Raw genomic sequence first — 25,312 nt, forward strand, 5'->3', positions numbered from 1 at the left:
GTCTACAGTTTCATTTACTCGTATCTCTGCGAATAGTCACACTGCGCGGAAATCTTGCTATTATTTTATGGCTGGCACTTTATTTCTGCACAGCCAGTCTTTAGATGTAAATCATTATGTATATTGAGGTAGCTAAAATTATTGCATAGGTAGCAAACAGTAGATTAATGGCATAAAAATTTTATATAGGTCGGTTGGAAATCCAAGACTTGGTCCCTCCATTTTGACGATCACCACCAACTGGTGAGAGTTAAGTACATAACAACAAATAAATACACACATTTATTTCAGATATTTTATTTACTATTTAAAAATACTTACAAAATAATTAGGTATTTACTAATTGCACAATTCAATGAGTATCACAAATTCAGCTTATTGAAACGAAAATTAGAAGTTCTATATTAAAGCAAATACCTTAAAAATAGTTGAGCTTTCAAGTCTTTAAGGCTAGGACAATAGTAGTGACTAAGTATCATAGTAAACAGAATATAAAAATATATAAAAAATATAGCTTACAATAAGTATGACTTTAGGTCAGTTTCCTAAGTTATCAAATTCACTTATAAACACCACATTATTAGGGAATAATTCCCTAAATGTAATGACATAAAGAACCCTAAAAATCCCAATATTTTCTAGTTATTCTAGTTATAACTGTTTTCTCTTTTGATAAGAGATAAACATAATTCAGCGGGTGGTATGATTTCATATGATTTCTATGAAATTCATAGCCTATTGTGTATTTGAACTTCTAGACTTTATTACAAATCATTCATTTTCTAAGCAGTAAAATTACTTAAATTATCATGATGAGGATGAGAATGCGCGCCATGATAAAATCTTATCGACGATTTTAGACGACAAAATGTATGGTCTCATCGTGCAAAATCGATAAAATGCCTCGATAAAAGTTGAACTGCCACGCATCCTAAGCCCCATCATCATCATTTCAGCCATAGGACGTCTACTGCTGAACATAGGCCTCCTCCAATGATTTCAACAATGGCCGGTTGGTGGTGGCCTGCATCCGGCGCCTTCCTGCTACCTTTATGATGCTTGATGATGCATCGTAGGCCTATAATTTCAAATATCTGTCGATGATTACTCAGCATTTTGCTATGAGAGAGAGATAATTATTATGTTTGGATTCGCTGATATTTAGGCCCATTTTCCACCGCCAAAGAGGAATGAACTAGGGACGTCTAGCGGAGCGGTCTTCCTAGTACATAAAATAAAATTGATTTTCCAACGAGAAAGGGTTCAGAAGTATTGATTTTATGAGCGAGCTCATTTTTTACTCTCTTTGCCCTCATTGTCATTTTCGCTCGACTCTTTGTTGGTGGACAGATGCATGCATTTTTGTATTGAGAGGTAAACGGAGTCATTAACTAATCGCTCGCGGTGGAAAACCCGCTTTAGTTATGGACTGTATTTTCTCATAAACCTTCACAAAAAATTGTATGCAAATTCTTCTATTTCTTCTGTCATATCTTGACCAGGATCTCATCCAGCGGCTTTCTGCTCAGGTCGGGCACAGTGGCGCTATCTTTCGGGCGCCCCACAGGCAGCAGGAGTTCCAGCCGCTCGTTGGGTGGCCTGGAGAGGAGGTCTCGAAGGCGAGGGCTGCAGTTCAGAGGAGTGGATGTGAGGGCCACTAGACCGCAGTACTGGAAATAGAAGGTAAGTAACATTATTTTGGTGGTGGTCACTTTTGTTGGTGAATCTTTTTTAATTGTTATGCATACAGCGCCATCTCTCACATTTTATGTAGGTACTAGATCGGAGCCACGTCGAAGCTTATAATAATTTCGTCAAAGCTCAGACGCTAACAAATGCTGTTTATTTTCTTTGTTCATTTACATTTATAGTGTTGATAAAAATATCTCGTGATTCGTTTACTAGTTGAACACTGGCGATACCATTTTTAAATCACCAGTGACGCTAACTGGTGAAAAAATACATTGGTCCAAATTCAAAATACTCGTACCTGTTCCAAAAGTGTGGCAAAATAAATATTTAGCGCTATTGCATTTCGCACCCTTAATAATGAATGGGCACAACTCCAAAATTCAGTTTTTTGGGAAAAGCCAAAAAACCAATCGGCGGATCGCGGTTTTTTACATAATTGGCTCTAAAATCTTTATTTTATCAGCTACAACTTTCAAATTAAGCATACTTCATCACTGGTATCTGTTAAATAATTTGACATAAGACATTTTTGAAAATATTGATTATGAGTATTTAAAAAAATTGTTTAAAAAAATATTTCAAAGTTAGGCCTTTGTTTTACTATTTCTGTTGTTGTGATTTTGGGTATTACTTGTACTTGTGCCCATCTAATCCTTAGGCTGAATTGTTTTATATGGCATATTCCCTAATATTGCTCTCTAATATTTAAAAATAAGTGTATTATTCGATTTTTATATTGATTTACGCCCAATAACATTGGGGACAGTTATTGTGCGGTATAGTAGCTTATAGCCAATTCAGTATAAGAGTAGGGTGCTGAATACTAGAAAATTATTAGATACTAGCGGCCGCCCGCGACTTCGTACGCGTGGATCCCATTTTACCCCCTTCATCTATCTTACGCGGTTTAGACTTTTTCATACAAATGTTTTTTCTCGCTAACTCCCGTTCCCGTGGGAATTTTGCAATATCCTGTTGTAACTAAGCTTTAAGTTTACTAAGGTACCTACATACCAAATTTCAAGCGTCTAACTTAAGCGGTTAAGATTTTTCATACAAAAGGATTTTCCCGCTAATTCCTGTTCCCGTGGGAATTCCTAAGTATACTATAACCTGCCCAGGAGTATGCAGAATAATTGTACCAAGTTTCGTTAAAATCCGTCGAGTAGTTTTTGTTTCTATAAGGAACATACAGACGGACAGACAGACAGACAGACAGACAAAAAATTTACTGATTGCATTTTTGGCATCAGTATCGATCACTAATCACCCCCTGATAGTTATTTTGAAAATATATTTCATGTACAGAATTGACCTCTCTACAGATTTATTATAAGTATAGATGTCGAATTAGATTAAAATAAAGACTATTAGCTATTTCTCTGAGAAAACCGACATGAAAATACAAATTTTATGCATTCAAAATATTTTTACTTAGATAGATAGGGACTCTTACCCTATAAAAAATATGCTTTTCATCAAATAAAGAAAAAACATACAGAAACTTTTTCTGTAAGGTTTTCTGTTATGGATTTGTTCAGGATAATCACTTATTAAAGTCCAACAGCCAGTACCTTGGTATCTTCTTTCCACTATCCTGCTGTCCTGGTGGAAGGAACCGTTCTCCTTGTCCCTTACTATAATCACCCACATTATGTGGGAATCAGTTCAAATGGCTATTGTAAAAAATACAATTTAATACTCAAATTGGCGTGTGTAATTTTTGAAGGATTTTAGTAACCAATTTTGAACACAAGAATATCCATTCTGGTGTTCTAACATTCCCCAAAAAATATTTTACTACTAAAGCACCTTAGCCATGCTTCAGATTCAATTTGTGTTATAAGGTTTACAAATACAGTCTTTTATAAGAGCACGGATTTGCAGTCCATCGAAGATAGCTGCTTTTAATTTTTCCGTACTCATCATCATTTTGCTTTTGATCATTTTAGTGATTAGAAAGCTCAATACATATCTTTGGCCCTCCAAATAGAAGCCATTTACGTCCTGCTTGACTTCAGTATTGCAAAGAGTCTAGGTACACAAGGTTTACGACGATATTGGTCACCCAATATTTATTATTTTGTACAATTTTTATCCCAAAGTATGCTTGGTTTGTTATCACAAACTCCGTGATCTTTTTTCTTTGCTTTTGTGTACAATATTTGCCACATATTAATAAAAACTGTTAGTGGTGTTAACACAAGATTTCATTACGAACTCATATTTTTTAAGACAAAAAGCACTTTAGAACTTAAATTTAGACAAACTGATAATTTCAAGGTCTAATAGCTGATCAGTAAAATTGTAGTAACTTAATACGTGAAAAGATAATTTTAAAATAAATTCGATGTATCTTCAGTCCTCAGAATCTGAGTGATTAATTAGCATCAATTTATGTGACCGTAATAAATTAATGAATAATATAATTAAAAATTATAACACTATCAAATTAAAGTAATTCACCTTTTAGCTGACTAGTGCGTTAATTCATAAAATAAACAAAGAAAAAAGCCAACCCGAGCCCCGAGCGAACGTTAATAGCCTTAACACGTAGGTATGTCTCTTATTTTATTAATCATTCAAAAGAGATCATATTCAAAAGAGATTCCTGTGGCACCTCTCGTTCCAAACACATAAAGTGAAACAGCTTCCTTCATATGAGGAGAGACTAGCCCACTTTAAACTAGATAGTCTAAAGGACCGCAGGCTTTTGCTTGACCTGGTATTCCTTTATAAAATCATTAATGGTATTGCGGACTGCCCATTTTTGCTAGAATTAATAAATCTCAATGTTCCCTTTAAATTGGCACGTCGCGCTAGGTATGTTCCGTTTTATATTAAAGGCTGCAAAAGCAATTTAGGTCACTACGCCACCATGAACAGACTCCAAAGACAGTTTAACAGTATATCAAGGAACCTCGATCTTGATCTAGATGTCTTTCGGGACAAGCTACTTTCATTTAAGCGCAAAATCCTAAACAGCTTCGCATCGAGTCGCTGGCGAAATGTTATTCCAGCTAAATAATACTCGCTGAAGAAACTCTTTTCTTTAAGTGTAGACACTGTTTATGTATAAGTCCACTATTGCATGCCGTGGCAACCTATAATTAAGGCAGCACTTAGATTAAGTTAAATACGTTGTAAATATTGATTGTCTTCCAGTGTATGTCTTGTTGGTTGTCCTATTAAATAAATAAAAATAAATAAATAAATAAATCATTAGTTTATTTGTCGGGAAGTATTTCATAACCACCGCTTTATTTCTTAGCATCGCGATAAAACATTCTATAGGCTCCTAATCAACCAATAGGTATGAAAATTAATACCAATAAGCAAATTACTTTTATAGGAGAGTTGTAAATTTAACTACAAACACCCATCAATGGTCCGCCTAACTAAAGTTAAAGTTATATTTTATAATTTTCTATGATTAACGGGACTTTATCAATGTAATAAAAATGAAAATGTAACATATTATTAGAAATATAAGGAATTTATTAGTCTTAGCTCACTAACACTTACTTAAAAGTTTGTCACACAAAGGCACAACTCCAAATTGGACCACAGTCGCGGGGGCCGGATTCGACAAATATCGGCATGTCTCTGATTCAGCCCTTCTAGCGGGAAGAGAGACGAAAGTATGGAAGGGGCACAAAATGTAGAACTCTTTTATCTGATCATTGTTTTCGATTTCTGTGAAAGCCATCTTGTAGAACTTACGAAAATGTGCCTCTCTAGTACAAAAAGTAAAAAACCAAAAATTTTGAGTTGTGCCCCTATATTATTAAGGGTGCGATTTGTAGGTTTGAATGATAACTACGATTTAATTGAAGATATGAATGATAATATAAAAACTGAAGCCCTTGAAGATAAGATACTATAGATTGCGGAGAAGATAAAAATAGCATAGCGTTGTTGCTAGGCAAAGTCGTGAGTTGTAGCCGTGACTATCATGCACCATCAAAACCAATATCGTAAGGAAGAACCTTTATTTTTTAACTTCATTGGTATTTATACGTATGCATTTTGTAAACCATAGACCATTCATTGCATTTTTTATGTCTGTGATAAAATCAGAAATTACTTTTATAGCCTGACCAGGAACATAAAAACCCTCGCCATGTTGCGGAAAACTAATGGTACTAATTTCTTTTAATGGCAACAGTAACTGAAAACTTCATTGACATGTCACCTTGCATGTCAGTCTATTGCTGTCAAAGTGTAAACAAACTTTATTTTAAATGTGCGCAATTGATTTTGTGAATTAAATTGCTAAAATCTTTTTATAGTCGTGAAAGAAAAGTGGTTCACAATGTGTTTAAGTATTTGTCGAAGAGAAATACTAAGGGTTCGGACAATATTTTCATTGAATAATTTTTCCGACAAAGGTTGTCAAATTGACTGACATGTTTATCGTATAGTACAGTCCACTATGAAAATTAGCTGTGGTTTGTTTCAACTATTTTAAAAAAAATTGTCACTTTCTAAGTGTTGAATTTTATGGAATTGGGAAAGAAGTACCGAGTTTGAAGCGTCCATGAGCAGACATTGCAGTTGAATATTCAAGTTCTAAAGGACATCATCCACGTTTCATATATTTTTGGTCCAAAATCAAAAGTGCCGGCCAACAAAAAAAAGTGCTGTATTCTGACAGAATACGTCTGCCTTAGCATTTGTTACTATGGCACCAAAGCCGTAGCTCCACTGTGCGTCGAGTATTTGAGATCTAAAAGTCATCGACTATTCATACATTTTTTGTTCAAAATCAAAAGTGTCGGCCAATAAAAAAAAAGTGCTGTATTCTGACAGAATACGTCCGCCTTAGCATTTGTTACTATGGCACCAAAGCTGTAGCACTACTATGCGTCGAGTATTTGAGATCTAAAATTCATCGACGATTCATACATTTTTTGTTCAAAATCAAAAGTGTCGGCCAATAAAAAAAAGTGCTGTCTTCTGACAGAATACGTCCGCCTTAGCATTTGTTACTATGGCACCAAAGCTGTAGCACCACTGTGCGTCGAGTATTTGAGATCTAAAATTCATCGACGATTCATACATTTTTTGTTCAAAATCAAAAATGTCGGCCAATAAAAAAAAAGTGCTGTATTCTGACAGAATACGTCCGCCTTAGCATTTGTTACTATGGCACCAAAGCTGTAGCACTACTATGCGTCGAGTATTTGAGATCTAAAATTCATCGACGATTCATACATTTTTTGTTCAAAATCAAAAGTGTCGGCCAATAAAAAAAAGTGCTGTCTTCTGACAGAATACGTCCGCCTTAGCATTTGTTACTATGGCACCAAAGCTGTAGCACCACTGTGCGTCGAGTATTTGAGATCTAAAATTCATCGACGATTCATACATTTTTTGTTCAAAATCAAAAATGTCGGCCAATAAAAAAAAAGTGCTGTATTCTGACAGAATACGTCCGCCTTAGCATTTGTTACTATGACACCAAAGCTGTAGCACCACTGTGCGTCGTAGTATTTGAGATCAAAGTCAGTCGTTTCATATATTTTTAGAACTCAAATACTACGATGCACAGTGGTGCTACAGCTTTATAAATGCTAAGGCGGACGTATTCTATCAGATTACAGCACTTTTATTTTTTGGCCGGCACTTTTGATTTTGGACCAAAATGGATGATGTCCGATTATTGATGAATAATAAAATAAATCCTACTAGCTCGATTGATGGTTTCATTTAATTTATTTAAACCAGGTTACCTATAATAATATTTTTTCGTTAATTTATGAAAATATCAAATTAGCCCGTAATCCTGAATCCTGATACATAAAGTTAGCCTATTAATTTAACACAGGTACGACTGTACTCAGTGTTGCACTATCAAATGCAATTGACGCGCCTCTATGCCAGGGTTTTTATGTTCCTGGTCAGGCTATACTGTAGTTAATTAATATTTTGATTTTTTTTGCAAAAAATGTAACAAAATTAATTTTTCGTCAAGTCACAGAATTCAGAGTTTAGATAAAAGCTAAGCTTGCTAAGCATAAACACCTATCATCAAACATAAAACGTATCTTTATAACATTTTTGAAAATATGCCTACAACGCGACGTTGATAAATAAATTTTTTATAGCCTTTCTAATAAATATGGATGTAATAAGCAGTAGATTACAGAGCTGATGATAACCATTGAAATTTATTGCTGGAAAATTTAAATTATTTTACAAAATGTTTAAATGGCGTTAATCTTTTCTTTTCCACTTAGTTCATCAGTGTGTTTATGACGATGGAGACTTTCTGAAGTTCATAAAAGGCACGCACTTGACAAAAACCCCATTAGACTACTAAACATAAGACTAAACATCATCATCATAATCATCATTTAATTTTCCCAATGATTTCCAATTTAGCTAGTCGGTAGCGGCCTGCATCCAGCGCCTTCCTGCTACCTTTATGAGACTACAAAACATGTTTTATGAATAAATCTAACTGAATTTTGAGAGAACTCTCGCGTCTCATCTCACCTATATCATCATCAACAGCCGTTTACAGTCCACTGCTGGACTAAGAGTCTCCTCCACTATAGTGGAGGGTTTTGGCATAATCCCCACGCTTGGCAGGCGGGTTGGAGATCACAGTTTAAAAGAATGATGTTTTTCAGAGAGCCCTGCTGCCAATTCTCTGTTTGATGTGTAGTCCCTAAGTCGCCTCTTACGCCTAAGTGAGCCGTGTGGTGACGGCAGAGTAGAATACATTTGTCACCAACCCCTCTTCTCACCTGTATAGCAGCTAGCAATATCCCAGCTGCGATAGCCACGCTGATCTCACTGTAGTAATGCATCTTCTTCTTCCCATCTGGTCTCCAACTGTTCGTCTGTCTGAAGACCAAGACCAGCGCTGGTGCATCAGACAGATACGGCTTTATTGGCTTCGTAGCGAAGGGCTTCAAGTCCGTCACCCACTGCCTGGACATCCTCTTGGAGTAGTTCAGGTCCTCTTCCTCTTCCACTATGGTTCTGATGGCTTCTTTCATGTCAGGGTCTTGGACCACGACGAAGGTCCACGGCTCTGTGTGGGCTCCCGATGGGGATGTGCCTGAAATTAGAAATAACTTCATGAGACTTCGATTGCACCAGATAGCCCAAGAGTCTCAACTACCAAGATTTGAATGATGCTTTTTAGGGATCAGATCGACGATCTATGTTTTAGGAGCAAATTGGAAGTTTGGTTTATCGGTTTATCCTTAATCATCACTTTATCTTCTATAGTTGATATACTATATTGATATATTGATAATATTTTATTTTCCTTTGCCCTAATTTAGTTTAACTTTTAAAAACTCTAATGTCATCCCTTCTAACTCATGAAGTCTGCTGTCATAATATTTCAAATAATGCCATCAAAACTTCAATTTTGTGAATTATTATTTTAATAGAAGTAAACAAAATGTTAATTAAAATTAAAAGGGTGTACAAAATAACAATAATCGCAGTTTTCGTCTGCATACTGGTGACGTCATTATACTTGTACAGTGATATGTCTCGGCGCAAGGAAGAGTGGCGGAAGTATATCCAAGATGATTACGACTGGGCGGCTTACAACCGTTCATTAATTAGGCATGATTCTGACTAAAGTTATGTATTAACATAACCAAGTAGATTTCGGACTATCAACCTGGGAGTCAGTGAATGTTTTAAATATACAACTTGAAAATATCGAACTGCCTAAGGCGGGAACAGTGAATGTTTCATTGAAGAACCTAAGTCCCTGTTAAGCTGAAGTCGTAGAGGATTTAAAGGTTTAAAAGGATGGTCCATTTTTTGGCCTGGGATTGTGGTCAACATACAACATGGGTGTAACCTGGAGAATGTTTATTATAAATGTTTGTATTTTTGGCTAATTATCCAACAATTTGTTTTGGATAAACCAATATTTTAATTTTTTACATTATACAATGTTAACCAGACAGTAAGTTTTTGAGTTTGATATTAATTTTTTTTTTGTTTTACCTACTGCATCATCATCCGTATTTTATTAATTTATTATTGTAAAATAATGTTATAATTATTATTATATCAGTACAAAATAAGAAAAATAGATTTGCGCAATTACTTGTTTGATATCAATTATTATAATTGCCCCATCTGCTGGGGCAATAACTGGCACTAACGACTGAGGTCGGTCATCCAGGGCAATTAGTGATATCGTATCACGGATGGACCAATTATTATAATGCCAGTGTACGGAAACTATCATCTGTTTTATCATTGCTTAAAACGTTTACATTATAAAGCAGTTTAAATGAAAAAAGTTCATCATCATCATCATCATCATTTTAGCCACAGGACGACCACTGCTGAGCATAGGCCTCCCCCAATGATTTCCACATGGCCCGGTTGGTATCGGCCTACATCCAGTGCCTTCCTGCTACCTTTATGAGGTCGTCGGTCTATCTTATGGATGGAGGCCAATGAGGCTGCGAAAAAATTTAATGGTCACAAATTCCTCAAGACATAACGGCTATTACAGGTCAAACAATGATTTTAGACGTACATTTTACGAGCTGTAATTATATAAATATAGCTTGCCCTACCACCACTTTGGGACAGCCTTAATCTGGTGGTGAAAAGGAGTAACGGAAGAAACTTATTGTTAGTTCATTCACTCTCTATCTAACCAGAGACTACTCTGAACGAACAGTCATACAAAATGGGCACTAATCCAAAAAAGTATTTATTTGATTTGGCCACATTACTGCTGTAAATACTGACAACCCAGTCTTAAAGAACTTTCCATCTTTTCTCCCAAAATTCTGCTTTCTGCTTTGACAGCAAACTCAATACTAAATATCTTCATTTCTTCCATAATAGTACATACGTAGATGTTACAGTGTGTTACAATAGAGATCATTAAGGACCCTGTTGGGCTCTGTATACAAATTAACTCACCTGCAGTCTTAATAATATTCTCCAACACACCATCTGGTATTGGTTCAGGGCTGAATGCCCTTACGGTTCTCCTTTCCGCCATCAGCTCGTAGTACTCCCTGGACCTCTTGAGGACCTCCTCGTCGGACCTCTTCGCCGGCTTGTAGGGGACGTGAGGAGTGTTTTCTGGAAGGGCGGGGATGAGTTGGTCTGGGTCGTCGTCATCTTCTGGGAAATCTCGTTCTGGAATTGGAAAAAATAAGGGGTTAACTTTTTTTTATCCACAACGAGGAAGCTCTTGGCCTGTATCTCACCTTGATGGTAAGTGATGATCAGGCCGAAGGTGGAAGCGAGCTTCACCCGGAATCCTCCACCACAGAGGAACTGGCTATCTTACCTCTAACTACCCGAACACAAAATTGTTGTTATGGCGACAGACTTAGGTAAGATGGTGGTAGCTAGCCAGGCGGACTTGGAACAAACCCTACCACCAACCAAACCGAACAGAAAATTCTGCCCCCACTGGGAATCGAACCCGGGACCTCTGCGTCTGAAGCAGGTGGTCTAACCACTAGACCACAGAGGCGGTTATGGAAAAAGAAATAAGTTTTTTATCAAAATTGTATTTGAATAATTGACGGAACCTCTGCGATAAGGTTAAAGTTGAACTTTGTGCTGTTAGCCACGTGATTTATACATGCAAGTTATCTTGGACAAGATAAGAATAACAACATAAATTAATTAACAACTTTTTTCTCGATTTTATGCAAAGGGTTCATTGCTTCTATGATAAGTTTTAGTTATAAAATAGAATTTCGATCTGTCTTGCACTAGTAGAGATAAATAATAACGATACCTTCAGGTTCAATTGTCGTATAAACCAAAACCCTACTTTTCAGGAGAGCCAAAAAACGTTTTTTTTTTTAATAAAAAAATCGTAACTTTTTTATTTGAGAAGTTATAAAAAAATGTCCAAGAGAAAACATTTTTCAATTTTTGCGATGAAAAAGTCTAAATATTTAAAAAATGGGCATCTTCAGTAGTTTTAAAGTTAGCTTGGAGTTACGTCGTTGAAAAAGGCACTCGGTGGTTTATACGACCCATTATATTTGACCTAAAAATAACTCTTTACGTCGTATTTGAATTTTTTGTAAAGACGAGACTGAAATTGATGGCTTAAAAACCATTAGATGTATTTTTTTTGGTTTATATAACCATTGATAAAGTGATTTATTCAAATGTATTATTAAAACTATGTATGTAAATAATGTATTGTTTACTATTTCTAGGCTTTTGTTGTTTAGAGAATTTGCACAAAGATATTTAACAGTATAAAAACTATATTTGGTTGAGGTAGAAATAATAAATTTGCTTGCTTACGAAAAATAACATTTTTTTTTTTACAATTTTGCAGGAAAATTATGGCAAAACAAATAATATTTCTAATAATTGTAAACAAAACTAATCACTATAAATTTTGAACAAAAAAATACCTTTACAGCAAAACATTAAGACAGCTTTCCTGGTTCTCTGCTGACGCATATTGATTTCGTTTGGTTATGATAAATTTTGCATAAAGAGAAGAGCCCCAGTATGCTCAGGCGAAGGATTTTGTAATTTTTTGATAATTTCTCTAAGGAATTTATATCTTTACAAGAGACCCAAATTTAAATTACAGCTAAAAGTAACCACTACTGGCAACAATTAAAAGTTGGAGTACTGGTAAAGTAATAAACTATTACAGAGCATCTCAAAAGGGTATAAATAGCCTTCATGAGCACACTATGGCTTGTTTTCTTTGTTTAAAAGTCTTGAATTCATCACATTTAGTCAAGATCAATAGGCTAGATGACAAAATTTCAATTATTTGTCCTTCAAACAGATAATTGGAAAATATGAGACTCATATTTTTTTATTTTCTTTCATAATTTAATGATAACAGTGCTATATCGAGTTGAAATGGCGCGATACGTCACGCTTGAGTAGAATTTTTACTCAAAAGTGACGTCACGCGACATTTCAACTCAATATAATACTGTAATTCTTCGATTATGGGAAATATGGGGTCTAAATTTTCTAATTCTCTGTCTGACGGACTAAATAGAATTTCGATTTCATGACCCAGTCATCATCCCTATTCACGGATGTACTGGACCTGGAAAGCAACCTTATATTATATCGAGTTATTATCTTTAAAAGTAGAAACAATCAACTTTCTTTAACTTTATAATAAGGAAAACTTACTTACTGTACATACATACATATGTGATGCAATAAATAAATGAATATGAATATGAAACAGATAATTACCATATTTAATACGTGGACTTACGACGTTGAATCTGGACATAAAACGCCATGTCTTTAGGCGTAAAAGCCATTTTCAATTACGAAAGTATTATACGTCCTGGCTTAAAAAAAATGTATGGTTGATACATCTTAGCAAAAATACCAAAACCAAGCGTTCGGTTTGTACACTGTTTATAAGGTATTTATTTATCTTTTAGGCTATAGTTTTTTGGGGCGTATAAACATTTTTTTAGCGAATTTCAATATTTCGAATATACAGCTCGATAGAGAAAAAAATTCTGATTAAAATGGTATATATAACTCGATTTGGCCAAAATGGTTTATACGACAATTGAACCTGAAGGTGTCGATAAATATCTTTGGACAATTCGCACCCCCCCTGGAAGAAGTATGCAAGTCCACTTGTGCGATATTTTTTTTATTGCACTAAAAAATCTAGAAGGAGGTAATACATATTGTCAATTTTTTTCATAATTTTTTTCTTAAAAATGAAGAAATTATGTACAAATATGTAAAATATTGCAACATTAAAATATCTAAATTTCCATAACAATAACGAAGTAAATATATTTGCATTTAATTGTTTAATAAAGTTCCGTATGAATAAAAGCATATTAATATTTACATACATCTTCCACGAAGACTTTAAAAAACATTTTCGCGTATCTATTGTTGCATACTTATTTTAGGATATTATTTGGTGGGTGTCGTAGTGCAAGTTCAGTTGCGTAGTTTTTCCACGAAACTTTTGTGCTGGTAATTTTGTGCAAGTCTAGATGCCTAATTCTTCCACGAAGCTTTTATTCACATTATAATATATAACAATTGATACGTTATTTTCTACGTAGATATCTTTGTGCAAGTCTAGTTGCTAATATTTTGCGAAACTTTTGGCGATGTAATATTTTATACCGATATTGATACATTTATTTAGATGTAATTTAGTCATTAACAAAGCACAAATTAACTTAGCTTCAGTCATTTAAGTATCCAATCCACTACTTTTTGCACTAAATACCCCTGTAAGACTGTGTGTTTATCAAACACAAATTCGTCCCAATGATTACTTACCACGTAGTAAAATTATCGGTCTTTATGAGTACAAGATCCATTTTAAATACTGTCTCTCTCTTCAGTGAATCGTTATTGTAGTTATCGTGATACATTTTCATCTTTCCAGAGCCGCATGAGTTCATTTATCAGCTTATGCGTGTATTGCCAGCATGACAAGGTATGTATCTATACGTCTTTTGGAGCAGTAAGCAACAATAGGTGTGTCCCCAATTATAAAATGACACAAGTTTATATGTATTTTAAGGATTATTGTAATCAAAAGGACATACTCGTAATGGTCAGACGTTTAAAAATGCAACAACCTGATACAAAACTGTTGCCATCTTTTTGTATGTACGATGAGCGAATACTGACTGTATTCTTTTCAGGTGGTACTTGATCGACTGGACGCCAACCTTTCGCAGACCTCCACAGATTGTACTTGCCACTGGAATGTAGTGCCTATCCTAGTGTTGACGCTATTTGTTCAGTAAATTGCATTTATTTCCAGGCCTTATGAAACTCCTCGCTCAGACAAAGTTCCTATTCTGGTTGCTTCACAGGTCCGGCCACTCTTCAACAAAGCGTATAAAAGCACCTATAAGTTTTGGACCAAATAAAAACTGTTCTTTCTTTCTTTATAGGTTCAGCCAAACCAACGCAATCTCAAGCGATCAGCCGGCGTGCAGTGATGGCGATTAGACTTAGGGTTCGGCCAAACCAACGCGATCACAGCGCGATCAGCTGGCGTGCAGCGATGGCGACCAGACCTAAATGCATTGTTCGCCATCGCTGCACGCCGGTTGATCGCGTTGGTTTGGCCGAATCTTAAAATGCATCGATCGCCAATCGCTATCGCTTCACGCCGGCTGATCGTGTGTGAACCTTATATGTAGGATTTGGAAGTGATGTCACCAACGAGTTCAATGTGGGTAGCTTTTGTAGTCATGCAGACAATAAATATCACTATATTATAGGCTTCTATAGTTTTGTTTCCTTGGACATCAAAATTTAAAATAAAAAAACTAAAACCCAACTACGACAAAAAACGACGCTGAAAAAGTATAAAACAAGATTTTTCAGAATACTGAACTGAACAAACTTGCTAATGTAGTTGCATAGTAATTTTCATGTTTGGAAAGGCGTAGTCACACGTTGTCAAAGTGCTACGGTAGGTAGGTATATGTAACGTGTGACTACGCCTTTCCAAACATGAAAATTACTATGCAACTACATTAGCAAGTTTGTTCAGTTCAGTATTCTGAAAAATCTTGTTTTATACTTTTTCAGCGTCGTTTTTTGTCGTAGTTGGGTTTTAGTTTTTTTACTTTTTATTTATTATTTGTACTATTTTGGTGTTGAAGTGTATTTGTGACGCATAATATTAACAAAAATTACATTGATGAACTAATAAGTAGTAAAGAAGCTATGAACGAAAAGATGTGAATTATATGCAATCAGCCCTTGAATACAGGTAAAGTCACAAGCAAATGCTAGTAATATATATATATTCAAAATGTACAAGTAAAGCGCTTTCAAATGATACCAAACACGGCATATTTATCTTAACTTTATTTTTTTACTCTGTATGTTTTGTCCGCTAGAGGGCGCCACATTAAATTTTGTGAAACCCCATATAGCCTATAACCAGCGGACAATTAAGACGCTTCTAATGATATGTCATTTGTCGAATTCTGATAAGTAGTTTAGAAGTTACGAGGGAACACATGAACATACATACATACATACATACATACATACATAGCCTGTCAAAATCATAACCCTCCTTTGGCTTTGCCGTAGTCGGGTAAAAAGGGTCCTTCAAAATCGTCTCCCTTGTTCATGAATTGTCTAGATTGAGATACTTGCTGTTCTGGTAAATCTACCATTATTTGTACTTTGGCAGTAGCATTCAATTTAGCATAATTGAAACATCTGTGCACGTATTTTCTCGCCAATGGTTTCGCCTTGATAATCCAAAATGTGGAGCCTTATCAGTTTTTTTATGAATTATAGTATTAATTATTATAAATGTTTTCGACTTTCTCCACGACGCGGTTTGCAACAATAGATTTCCACCTATTCGTCTCTCCAGACAGCTAGGCGATCACAATAGAAAAACCTGTTCACAGTGTTCGAACATCTGTGAGGTTGGTATTCTTCACATTACTTCTTCTCATTTACTTCATCCAGTTTACTCAAAGTACCACATAGCTCAAGACGTGGTAAAAAAAAAATAGTTTTTAGAGAGCATTTTAGAGAGCATTTTAGAGAGTTTTTTAGCAATTAATTTCGTTTCAAATCTTTCATCTAGTTGATAGTGAACGGCTTCAGTTTGTTGCACTCACAGAGGCATCGCTAAATTCATTATATTGTATTTTTACTCGGCCTGCATCCAACGCCTTCCCGCTACCTTCATCAGGTCGTCGGACCACCTTGTGGATGGATGTCCTAACGCTGCGTTTTCCGGTACGTGGTGTCTGCTCCATAACCTTGCTGCCCCATCGGCCGTCAGTTCTGCGTACTATGTGCTTCCAACCGCGCGATGTGGAAGTCATTGGGGGAGGCCTATGTTCAGCAGTGGACGTCCTGTGACTGAAATGATGATGATGTATTTTTTCTCTCTATCTATAGATAGTATAGTATATGACAAAATACAGATATAGGTTATATCTGTATTTTGTCAATGTGAATCAAATCCTGCCGTATCTTAATCCAATCTTTTTCTAATGAGTTACTTATCTTTCCATCCTTACTAGTTTTTTATCAGCCAATGTTTTTGTTTTGAAACAAATAAATACTTTCTATTCTATTTCCATTAGAATCTTAGCCATGACTGTACTTAACGCTAAGCTCCAGGCTCCAGCCAAGGGAATCAAAAAGTTTGATCAGATGTATCAGATAAAATGTTACGTTTCATGGTTGGTTTTGCAATTTGTGGTATATTCACATTGAATTGAAATCTGTGCTCAAATTCCATTCAATACCCAATACTTGGACTGTTCCATCAAGGTTCATAAAACTACTTTAGCACTAGCTGATATTTTGTTGTCTTCTATTGACTTCATAAACTCAACGCAGAACTAGGTAGCAAAAGGTATTTGACCGCAATTGCATGTGATGTTAAGTGAGATGCAGTATAAGATGATAGATATCTACCTGTAAGTGCCTATAAGGTCCGGTATAGTGCTCAGGAGAGACAGCAGCAGGCAGCGACCTGTTCGCATTATAAAAGAGTTTATCGAAACACTTAGTGCAAGCTGGTGGAATGTCGACAATGTAGGAATGATACGTTAACCAGCGTCTGATGATGGAAGGGGGCTGGTGGAATTAGGTCGTGTAATTCCTTCGCACATTCTCTGAAGTGTAACCTGGTGGATGGTCACATCAGATGTATTATTATCTGCTCTGTAAGTTCTCATTAAATTATAGCATTATAGCTTCAATTGACCAGTCCACTCTTGATAAAAGGTCGTTGATATAAAAATATTGTTTTATTATTTTATAGAAATCGGTACTCCGGTAATCCGAATCATTTTTTGTCACATAAATCTGAAGATCATCTTCATAATGTCATCTATGAAGCAAACACGTTTCATCTCATTATAATATTTCTCGGGTTTTCTTGCAGCTGGGAACCTACAAGCAGTTCGTTATTCAGTGAAATATAAATCGAACCTTAACACAAAGCATCAAATATAATCGTGCGCGAGTTGTCTCCGTATTATTCCAGACGACCGCATGATGAGGTAAGTATACTGTCAGTCTTGTTTCTTTTTCTTTTTCAGGTAGGTATCTTTTTTAATAAAAAAAAATCTGTGTGTTTGTTAATCTTTTTTCAGGTCTAGTGATTTCTGTAACTTCCTTTCTAATTGAACGGACCTGTGAGTGGTTATGTTTCTGGGTTTTTTAAGGGAAAGGAGGCAAACGAGCAGACGAATCACCTGATGGTAAGTGTTTACCCGCCACCCATAGACACCCGCTCCTCGGTGAGTTACAGGTGCGTTGATTGTCTTTAAAGTATTAGAGTCTGCTCTTAAAGGTTTAAGGTCGTATTGGTCCGCAAATACTGCAAACGGCAGTTCATTCCTCGGCTTGGTGACTGCAAATGGTGATTGTGGATTTTCTGTTTTAAATGGTAACTTTACAAAATATCTATCTACCGCTTCCGTAAAAATAAATGTCCTGAAGCAGTGGTTGGGTTAATACTGGGGAGTGTAAAACTATAAAAGTGCTTTATAAAAGCCTACTTGCAAAAATAAATGAGTTTTATGCCCGTTTTCACAATTAATCCCAAATTTTTAAGTGACCCCTATAAAAACAAAATTCCTGTTATGTATCACCATAAACGGGCATTAGTCCTTTTGATAGCTCGTCTCTCCCTAAAAATGCAATTTCCGAAAATTATAATATAGTTATGCAAAAATATTGTAACTTTTTGATTTTGAATAAAGCTATAATTTTACATACTACAATAAGTAATGTAATTTTTCACAAGGTAAAAGTACGTTATCCTTTTTACGAATTTATTTCAATACGAATAGTTCGAGGAAAAACTACGTAAACTACACTTACACGTTGAATGCACGACTAAATCTGAACGCCAATAAGTGGTTATCTGCAATAATACCAAATAGCATGTATTCCTTTACATGTCAACAATGCAATATTCATAATTACAACAACAAGTGTTAAAATATGTTTCGCGGAATAAGTACGCAACGCTCTTTTTTAAGTTTTTCTCAAAACCTATTAAGTGTATTTTAAATATAAATACATAGGCCCCTCACAGACATTTTAAGCTATCTTTTGATGTATAACACATATTTTTATTAATGGTAATAAATTTTTAGGACAGTTTTTTTACGCTCCTGAAAAGTTGGCATTTTTCACTTGCGTACTTATTCCAGGAAGGGTGCGAATTGTCTCAAGAGTGCAAGTTTCTCCAAAGGATACGTAATAACATGTTCAAACCAATGTTAATCCACACAACTAGCAAACGACAAAAAGTTTTACTATCCAAGTGAGTCAGATTTAGCTTAAATTTTTGTTTCAAAACCGAGATAGGTGCTGCTAATAAAAGCTAGCAAAATATTGAATCGTATTGGCATACCAATAAACTAAACTGCCTAAGTGCCTACCTACTATTATACAGGGTGTTAGGTAAATGGGTATATGAGCCGAGACCAGCCCATGTTAACATACTCATATAAATACTATAGTGGTGTCAGAAAGTCTGGGAAAGGTACCATTATTGAGTAATCAGCTGATTCAGTTTTTGTCGCCAGATTGCGTCGTGATACCCCTGAAAATTAATAGTACGACAAACTTGCGTAGATAAAACAAATAACAGAATTCATTATTATTTTCTGCCTAAAAATTTTTCTCTGAGAGGCAAAAACCTTAAGCAGTTCCCCAGGAAAATCAGTCCATCTAAAAAGATTTAGCATAAGTCAAATACTCCCTTACCTTATTTGATTCGATTTGGATAAGTAAAAGTAAACAAAGTGGTCAAGAATTAATTTTACTTCATTGCCTGTAACTTACTTATTAAAATTAATTGAATAATCATTAAACTTGATAACTGATTAAGGAAAATGAGACATTGTAGGTAATCATCTAAATTTTATCATCGTAAATCACGATTATTGAAAAAAAAAACCTTAGGCATTAAAGAAAGTGTCCAACGCACTGTTTAATCTTTGAAGGACAACGATGGGTCCTATTGTTCTCGAACAATGGGACGGCACGTGTAGCGAGAGTGAGACGCAAGACGTATCGCACGGCGGCTTTCACTTGCAAGAAAGAGTTGGAAGATCATCGCGGCGCAGGAGTAGGGAAGTGACATTGAAGGCAAAAAATCGATTAAGATTTTTCTCTTGTTTAATAATAAATCGTTGAAGGATTTTTTTTCTACAAATAATAAATTCAGGTGCCATTAATTAATTTCCAATCATTAATGGAGACGACATGTGGTTGGGGTTAAGTTTTCATTTCATGATTGACTAATGAAGGTCGAGTCGTCTCTGGGGTCAAAGTGTCGTAATTACAGTGCCGTAATTACAATCAAGTTGGTCAGTAATCTTGCTGATTGTCTATCAATAGCCTATCGAAGGGCCACCCAATCACTCATACTATCGTTAATAAAATATTATCATATTAATTATTTTCTAAGAAAAATAACAGCGTTTATCGCAAATTAAATTTAGCTAAAACATTTCCAAAAGCATGGCAGATTACGGTTTTCTTAATTTACCAAATAAAACTGTGTTGTTAGTTTTAGACCAATCGATAGTATGAGCGATTTCAAGTAGGTAGGATCTATCAATTATTCGATAATTGATTTTAAGACATTCCTATTGATTAGTCAGATGGGTTTCAAACAATTTGATATTTTAATCGATTTTTTTGTAATATCAATATCGATTACCGAATTTATGGAAAAAATAATGACCTCGCACTATTTGCACCGCGCATGCGCCATGCGGCCATGTTTATTTGTTTACATTATTATTTGATCAGTTTGTTGCGATGTTTTGTTGTTCGACGTTCTGGATAATTAGATATTCAAATAGCTAAGTAATACTATGACATTATGGTGTTGAGTGGTGTTGGTGCAATAGGACTTTGTGTTTTCTTTAGTGTGATGAACGATTTCGGTGTCGAGTGTCGGGTTTATCGTCCACAAGTCCCTTGTCCAGATCGAGAGTGTTTCGGCGAGGGTAGCGTACCTTATACTCAGAATCACCAAACGGTATTCGCTGAAGGTCATACAGGTATACGCACCGACCACGGAACACCCCGACGACGAAGTGGAGACTATGTATGAGGATATTTCCAGAGCCATACATAGCTCCCGGTCCCATTTTACCGTTGTGATGGGGGACTTCAACGCGAAGCTGGGTAGACGAAGCGATAATGAGCTGAAAGTGGGGCAATTTGGGTATGGAGAGAGGAACGCACGTGGCCAACTGCTGGCTGGCTTTATGGAGAGGGAGGGCCTCTTTATGATGAACAGTGGCGGATTTACCAATAGGCCAAGTAGGCCAGTGCCTAGGGCGGCAGATTTAGAGGGGCGGCAAATTTAGCAAATTTTTTTTTTTAGGAAAAAAATAATTATACGTATACCTACACAATCCATCTATAAATAAACGATTAATAAACGCACTGTAATATATACTTAGGTACTTATGTGATCATGAATTTTAAAATATTCCAATAGCGTTTCAATAAAAATAAAATAAAAAAACTCTTAAGTAACACAGGCTCTTCGGAGCCTAGCACGAGCACCATCTCTCCACAACTTCGTGTATATTGTTTTACAGGGTAGCCCAGAAGAAAATTCACTTTTGAAAATTCAAGGAAACGAAAACTGTACATTTTTGTAGAACTTAAGCTATTGCAATTTAAAGGAAATTTAGTGCAATTTATTTTAAAATTTTATCTTTTATAAATTTTATCGTACATGTGATTCCCTTGATGTTTACAACATTCGGTCAACATATATCAACATTTTGGAAAACTTTCGTAAGCGCTGATGCACACGACGCCGCCGCTACCGCGCCGCCGCCGCGCCGTCGCCGCGCCTTTGCACTGTTTATACGCGCCGCGTGAACACCGCTGCCGCCGCTTACTCGGTGCGTGTGAACAGTGTAAGCGGCGCGGCGACGGCGCGGCGGCGGCGCGGTGGCAGCGTCGTGTGCAGGAGCCCTTAGAGTTACCTCAAAATGGATTCAGGATGGATGAATGCTGCAGAGTTTTTGGATTATTAGAGTATACTCTGCTCATAAGGTAACCTCACAAAAAGAAGTCTGCTGGAATGAGATTAGCGCTTCTTAGAGGCAGTGAGATTTCACCACTGCTTAATTGGTTTGTTGCATTGAAAGGATGATTAATTTTGGGAGCGCTATACCTACTGGTAGGCTGAAAAGCTTTTTGATTTCAAAGCTGCAAGATTTGCAAGGTTATGACCGGAGCACTTGGTTTCATCAAGATGGGGCTACGTGTCACACTTCAACTGAGAGCATTTAGATGGTAAGAGACATGTTCCCACAAACAAATAATTTCAGGCAGGGGTGACATCTCCTGGTCACCAGGAAGCCCTGATCTCACTCCAGAAAATTATTTTTTGTGGTGTTACATTAAGAATAGAGTATACTTTTATAATCCAACAACCATGCAGCAACTGAAGCTGAGCATTCGGCAAAAAATTGAAAATAGGTTTCAAAGTAATTCTGACGAACGCATTCCAAGATTTTCATGTATGTTGATCGAATGTTGTAAGCGTCAAGGAAAACTCCTGGGCGATGTAATTTAATAAAGGTAAATTTAAAAATAAATTGCATTAAATTTTCTTTAAATTGCAATAGTTAAAGTTCTATAAAAATGTAGATACAGTTTTCGTTTCCTTGAATTTTTACAAAAGTTAATTTTCTTCTGGGCCACCCTGTATTACCAAGCCTTGGTCTTTCTGTTTACCTTTAAGTAGTTCTTAGCTAATTATACTGGATATAGCACTTTGCATGGCTCTGTGCACATTCAGGTGAGAAGCTTTTCTTGCTTAAAACGGGTTAAAAACTATCTACGATCTACTTTAAGTCAAGAAAAGCTTATAGGCCAGTAGAATTAAACACAAAAATGAATTAAATCGGAAATAATTCCTACTAACGATTTTAGTGCTTTAATGGCTTCATTAGTTGCCCATAAAGACTCTCCTAGGTTTTCGACTTCGACGGATGGGGGCCCCCGAAAGGGGCGCTTTTTCGGTTTTCCGGTTATACCGCGTAAAGGACTTACCCTATCGAAAAGTGGTCTTCCTGACGGTTAAAGGGCATTTAATCCTGCATTAAATAAGACCAAATTCATATGTTTTGAACAAACCGTTCTCGTGCAAATGTTCGGCAAAGTAGAAAATATGTGTATAATTAATGACCCTCTCCACGTCCAATGGCTCGTTACCCGCAGGCTTCCAAGTCTTGAAAAGGAGCGCCTCAACCAGTGTAACCCTATCAAGGCTTACGAGCTGGATGCGCCTATCCTTGTTCGTCCCAGCCGTTCCTTAACTGTGGTTGCTGCACCTCTTCCTGGCACTCACCTGAACGACTCTGTGTTACCTACTGTGGCTGCCCCTCTTCCTTGTATCCTCCTGCAGGACTACGTTGCCTAGCCATATGCCTGGTCTAAGGTTCGACGCCAAAAATCAACAACAACAAGTTCATATTAAAACGCTCAAAAGTTTTTTGTTTGTTTGTTTGAACGCGCTAATCTCAAGAATTACTAGTTTGATTGAAATAATTATTTTTATATAGTATTTAAACTATTTTCTCGCGTACGAAGTTGATTTTGTGGCGTCGAACCTTGGACCAGAGTCGTTCAGGAGAGTGCCAGGAAGAGGTGCAGCAATGGGACGAACAAGGATAAGCGAATCCAACTCGTGAGCCTTGACAGGGATACGCTGGTTAAGGCGACCCTTTACAAGGCTTGGGAGCCTACGGGTAACAAGCCATTGGACGTGGAGAGGGTCATTCATTATACACATATTTTCTACTTTGCCGAACATTTTCACGAGAACGGTTTTTTTGAATTTGGTCTTATTTAATGCAAGATTAAATGCCCTTCAACCGTCAGGAAGACCACTTTTCGATAGGGTAAGTCCTTTACGCGGTATTACCGGAAAACCTAAAAAGCGCCCCTTTCGGGGGCCCCCACCACTTAAGCACAACTCCGTCGAAGTCGAAAACCTAGGAAAGTCTTAATGGGCAACCAATAGGGTGTCCCTTATATGGCCGAAAAAAAATTTTTTTTAGATATTGAAATGCATACCCTCTATTTCTTTTCGTACTACTCAGACATACTTAAATACAAAATTTCATCTTCCTACGTCCACATTAACCCGTGCCGACTTAGCTCTGAAGATTTTGAAAAATGCTGGTTTTACCCCTTTCGTTATGTAGCTAAATCAATTAAAATGTTTATTTTTTATAAAATATTTATAAAAAGAAGATGACATTACAGATCAAACAATACATTTTACTTTTGAGGGACCTTTTTACATTCTGGATACAGATTTCCATGCTCCTGAATATTGGCCTGATTTTTGCTACACTGTGCGTAACAAAAAAAGCTTTTGCTCTTCCTTTGCAGTGATCAAACCATGAAAATCTTGCATAAGCTTTATAGCTCTTTCAGCTGTATCATTAACTACCCTTAAAGAAGCACTTTTTTGCCTTTAAATAGGCAACATCTTTATCTCATATAGAAATGTGTCTCAGGGGGAAATTATTATTAATTTTTAATCGAGAAAATAAATTTATACTCTTGACAGACACAAAACCACTCAATGGTTTTCCAGCAACAATAAATAAGGCAGTATTATTATCAATTCATTAAAAACAGGATAAAAAATTAGTACAAAGTCCTATTTACCATAGAAATAATCATACCTTCTTCAGATGGAATGTATCTCTTCCCAGAATCATACATACTCTCTCTTTGTACTTTTACTACAATATTGACGGTGTTTGTTCATGACCTTCATCATCAAAGAGTGATAAAACGGCAATTTCTTCTGATATGAAGTACCAAAGATGTTGACTAAACTTGCTCAGGGCTGCTTTGGAAATCAATTTGTCAACACTCTCATATACCTTTTGGAAAGAGTTCTTTAAGGCTTTCCTCAGAGCTGGTAAGCTGGTCGTGATGTTCTTGCGTTTGTATAGAATCTTGTGTAGTAAGAGATGACGATAAACCTCCGAAACATATTTGCTCTATTTTTACAAGCTTTTTACAAGCTTTATATTGACTTCACTTGTTAGTATGTGTGGGACAAATCTTGCAACTGAATTTAAGAACAGTTCTTCTCAACCGATTGAGCTGAAATTTGATATTCTTATGTAAGTACGATGACAATGCAATATTATGGTACCATTGAGCTGGTCTGATGATGGAGTCAGGAGGTGGCCATAGGAACTCCTAAGCGAAACGGTGGAAACTTATCGAGTTTGGGTTCGTTGGATTCGTCTTCCCGAGCACTTTGATGCTAAATGATGTTCATGGCCCAGAGATTGATATACAACAAAAAAGTGTAAAATAAAATTATAATAAAAAAAAACTTTTTTAAAAACAAGCTTTATTCTGAAATGTAGTTGTACTAAAACGAAAAAAATAATTGTATGCAAAGTTCAAATAATTTCGAAAGCTTGTAGCGCAAACAGAAAAAAGAGGAATAAATTCCATGCGCGATACAAGCTTTCTAAATTATTTGAACTTTGCATACAATTATTTTTTTCGTTTTAGTACAACTACATTTCAGAATAAAGCTTGTTTTTAAAAAAGTTTTTTTTTATTATAATTT

At 36.0% G+C, this 25,312-nt stretch overlaps 1 protein-coding gene across 1 annotated transcript in view; it reads right to left on the reverse strand.

The window, feature by feature from the left end:
• Window positions 1–281: 281 nt before the first annotated feature.
• The window catches only part of LOC135077055 (iodotyrosine deiodinase), a 41,254-nt gene continuing 16,223 nt past the window's right edge, over window positions 282–25,312 (reverse strand). The window contains exons 2-4 of the mRNA XM_063971651.1: window positions 10,618–10,839; window positions 8,448–8,764; window positions 282–1,670 (exon numbers count right to left, since the gene is read on the reverse strand). Coding sequence (XP_063827721.1) covers window positions 1,488–1,670; window positions 8,448–8,764; window positions 10,618–10,839 — 722 coding nt within the window. The 3' untranslated portion in view covers window positions 282–1,487. The remainder of the gene's footprint in view (window positions 1,671–8,447; window positions 8,765–10,617; window positions 10,840–25,312) is intronic.

Source organism: Ostrinia nubilalis, chromosome 12, assembly GCF_963855985.1.
Source record: "Ostrinia nubilalis chromosome 12, ilOstNubi1.1, whole genome shotgun sequence".
Lineage (NCBI taxonomy): Eukaryota > Metazoa > Arthropoda > Insecta > Lepidoptera > Crambidae > Ostrinia > Ostrinia nubilalis.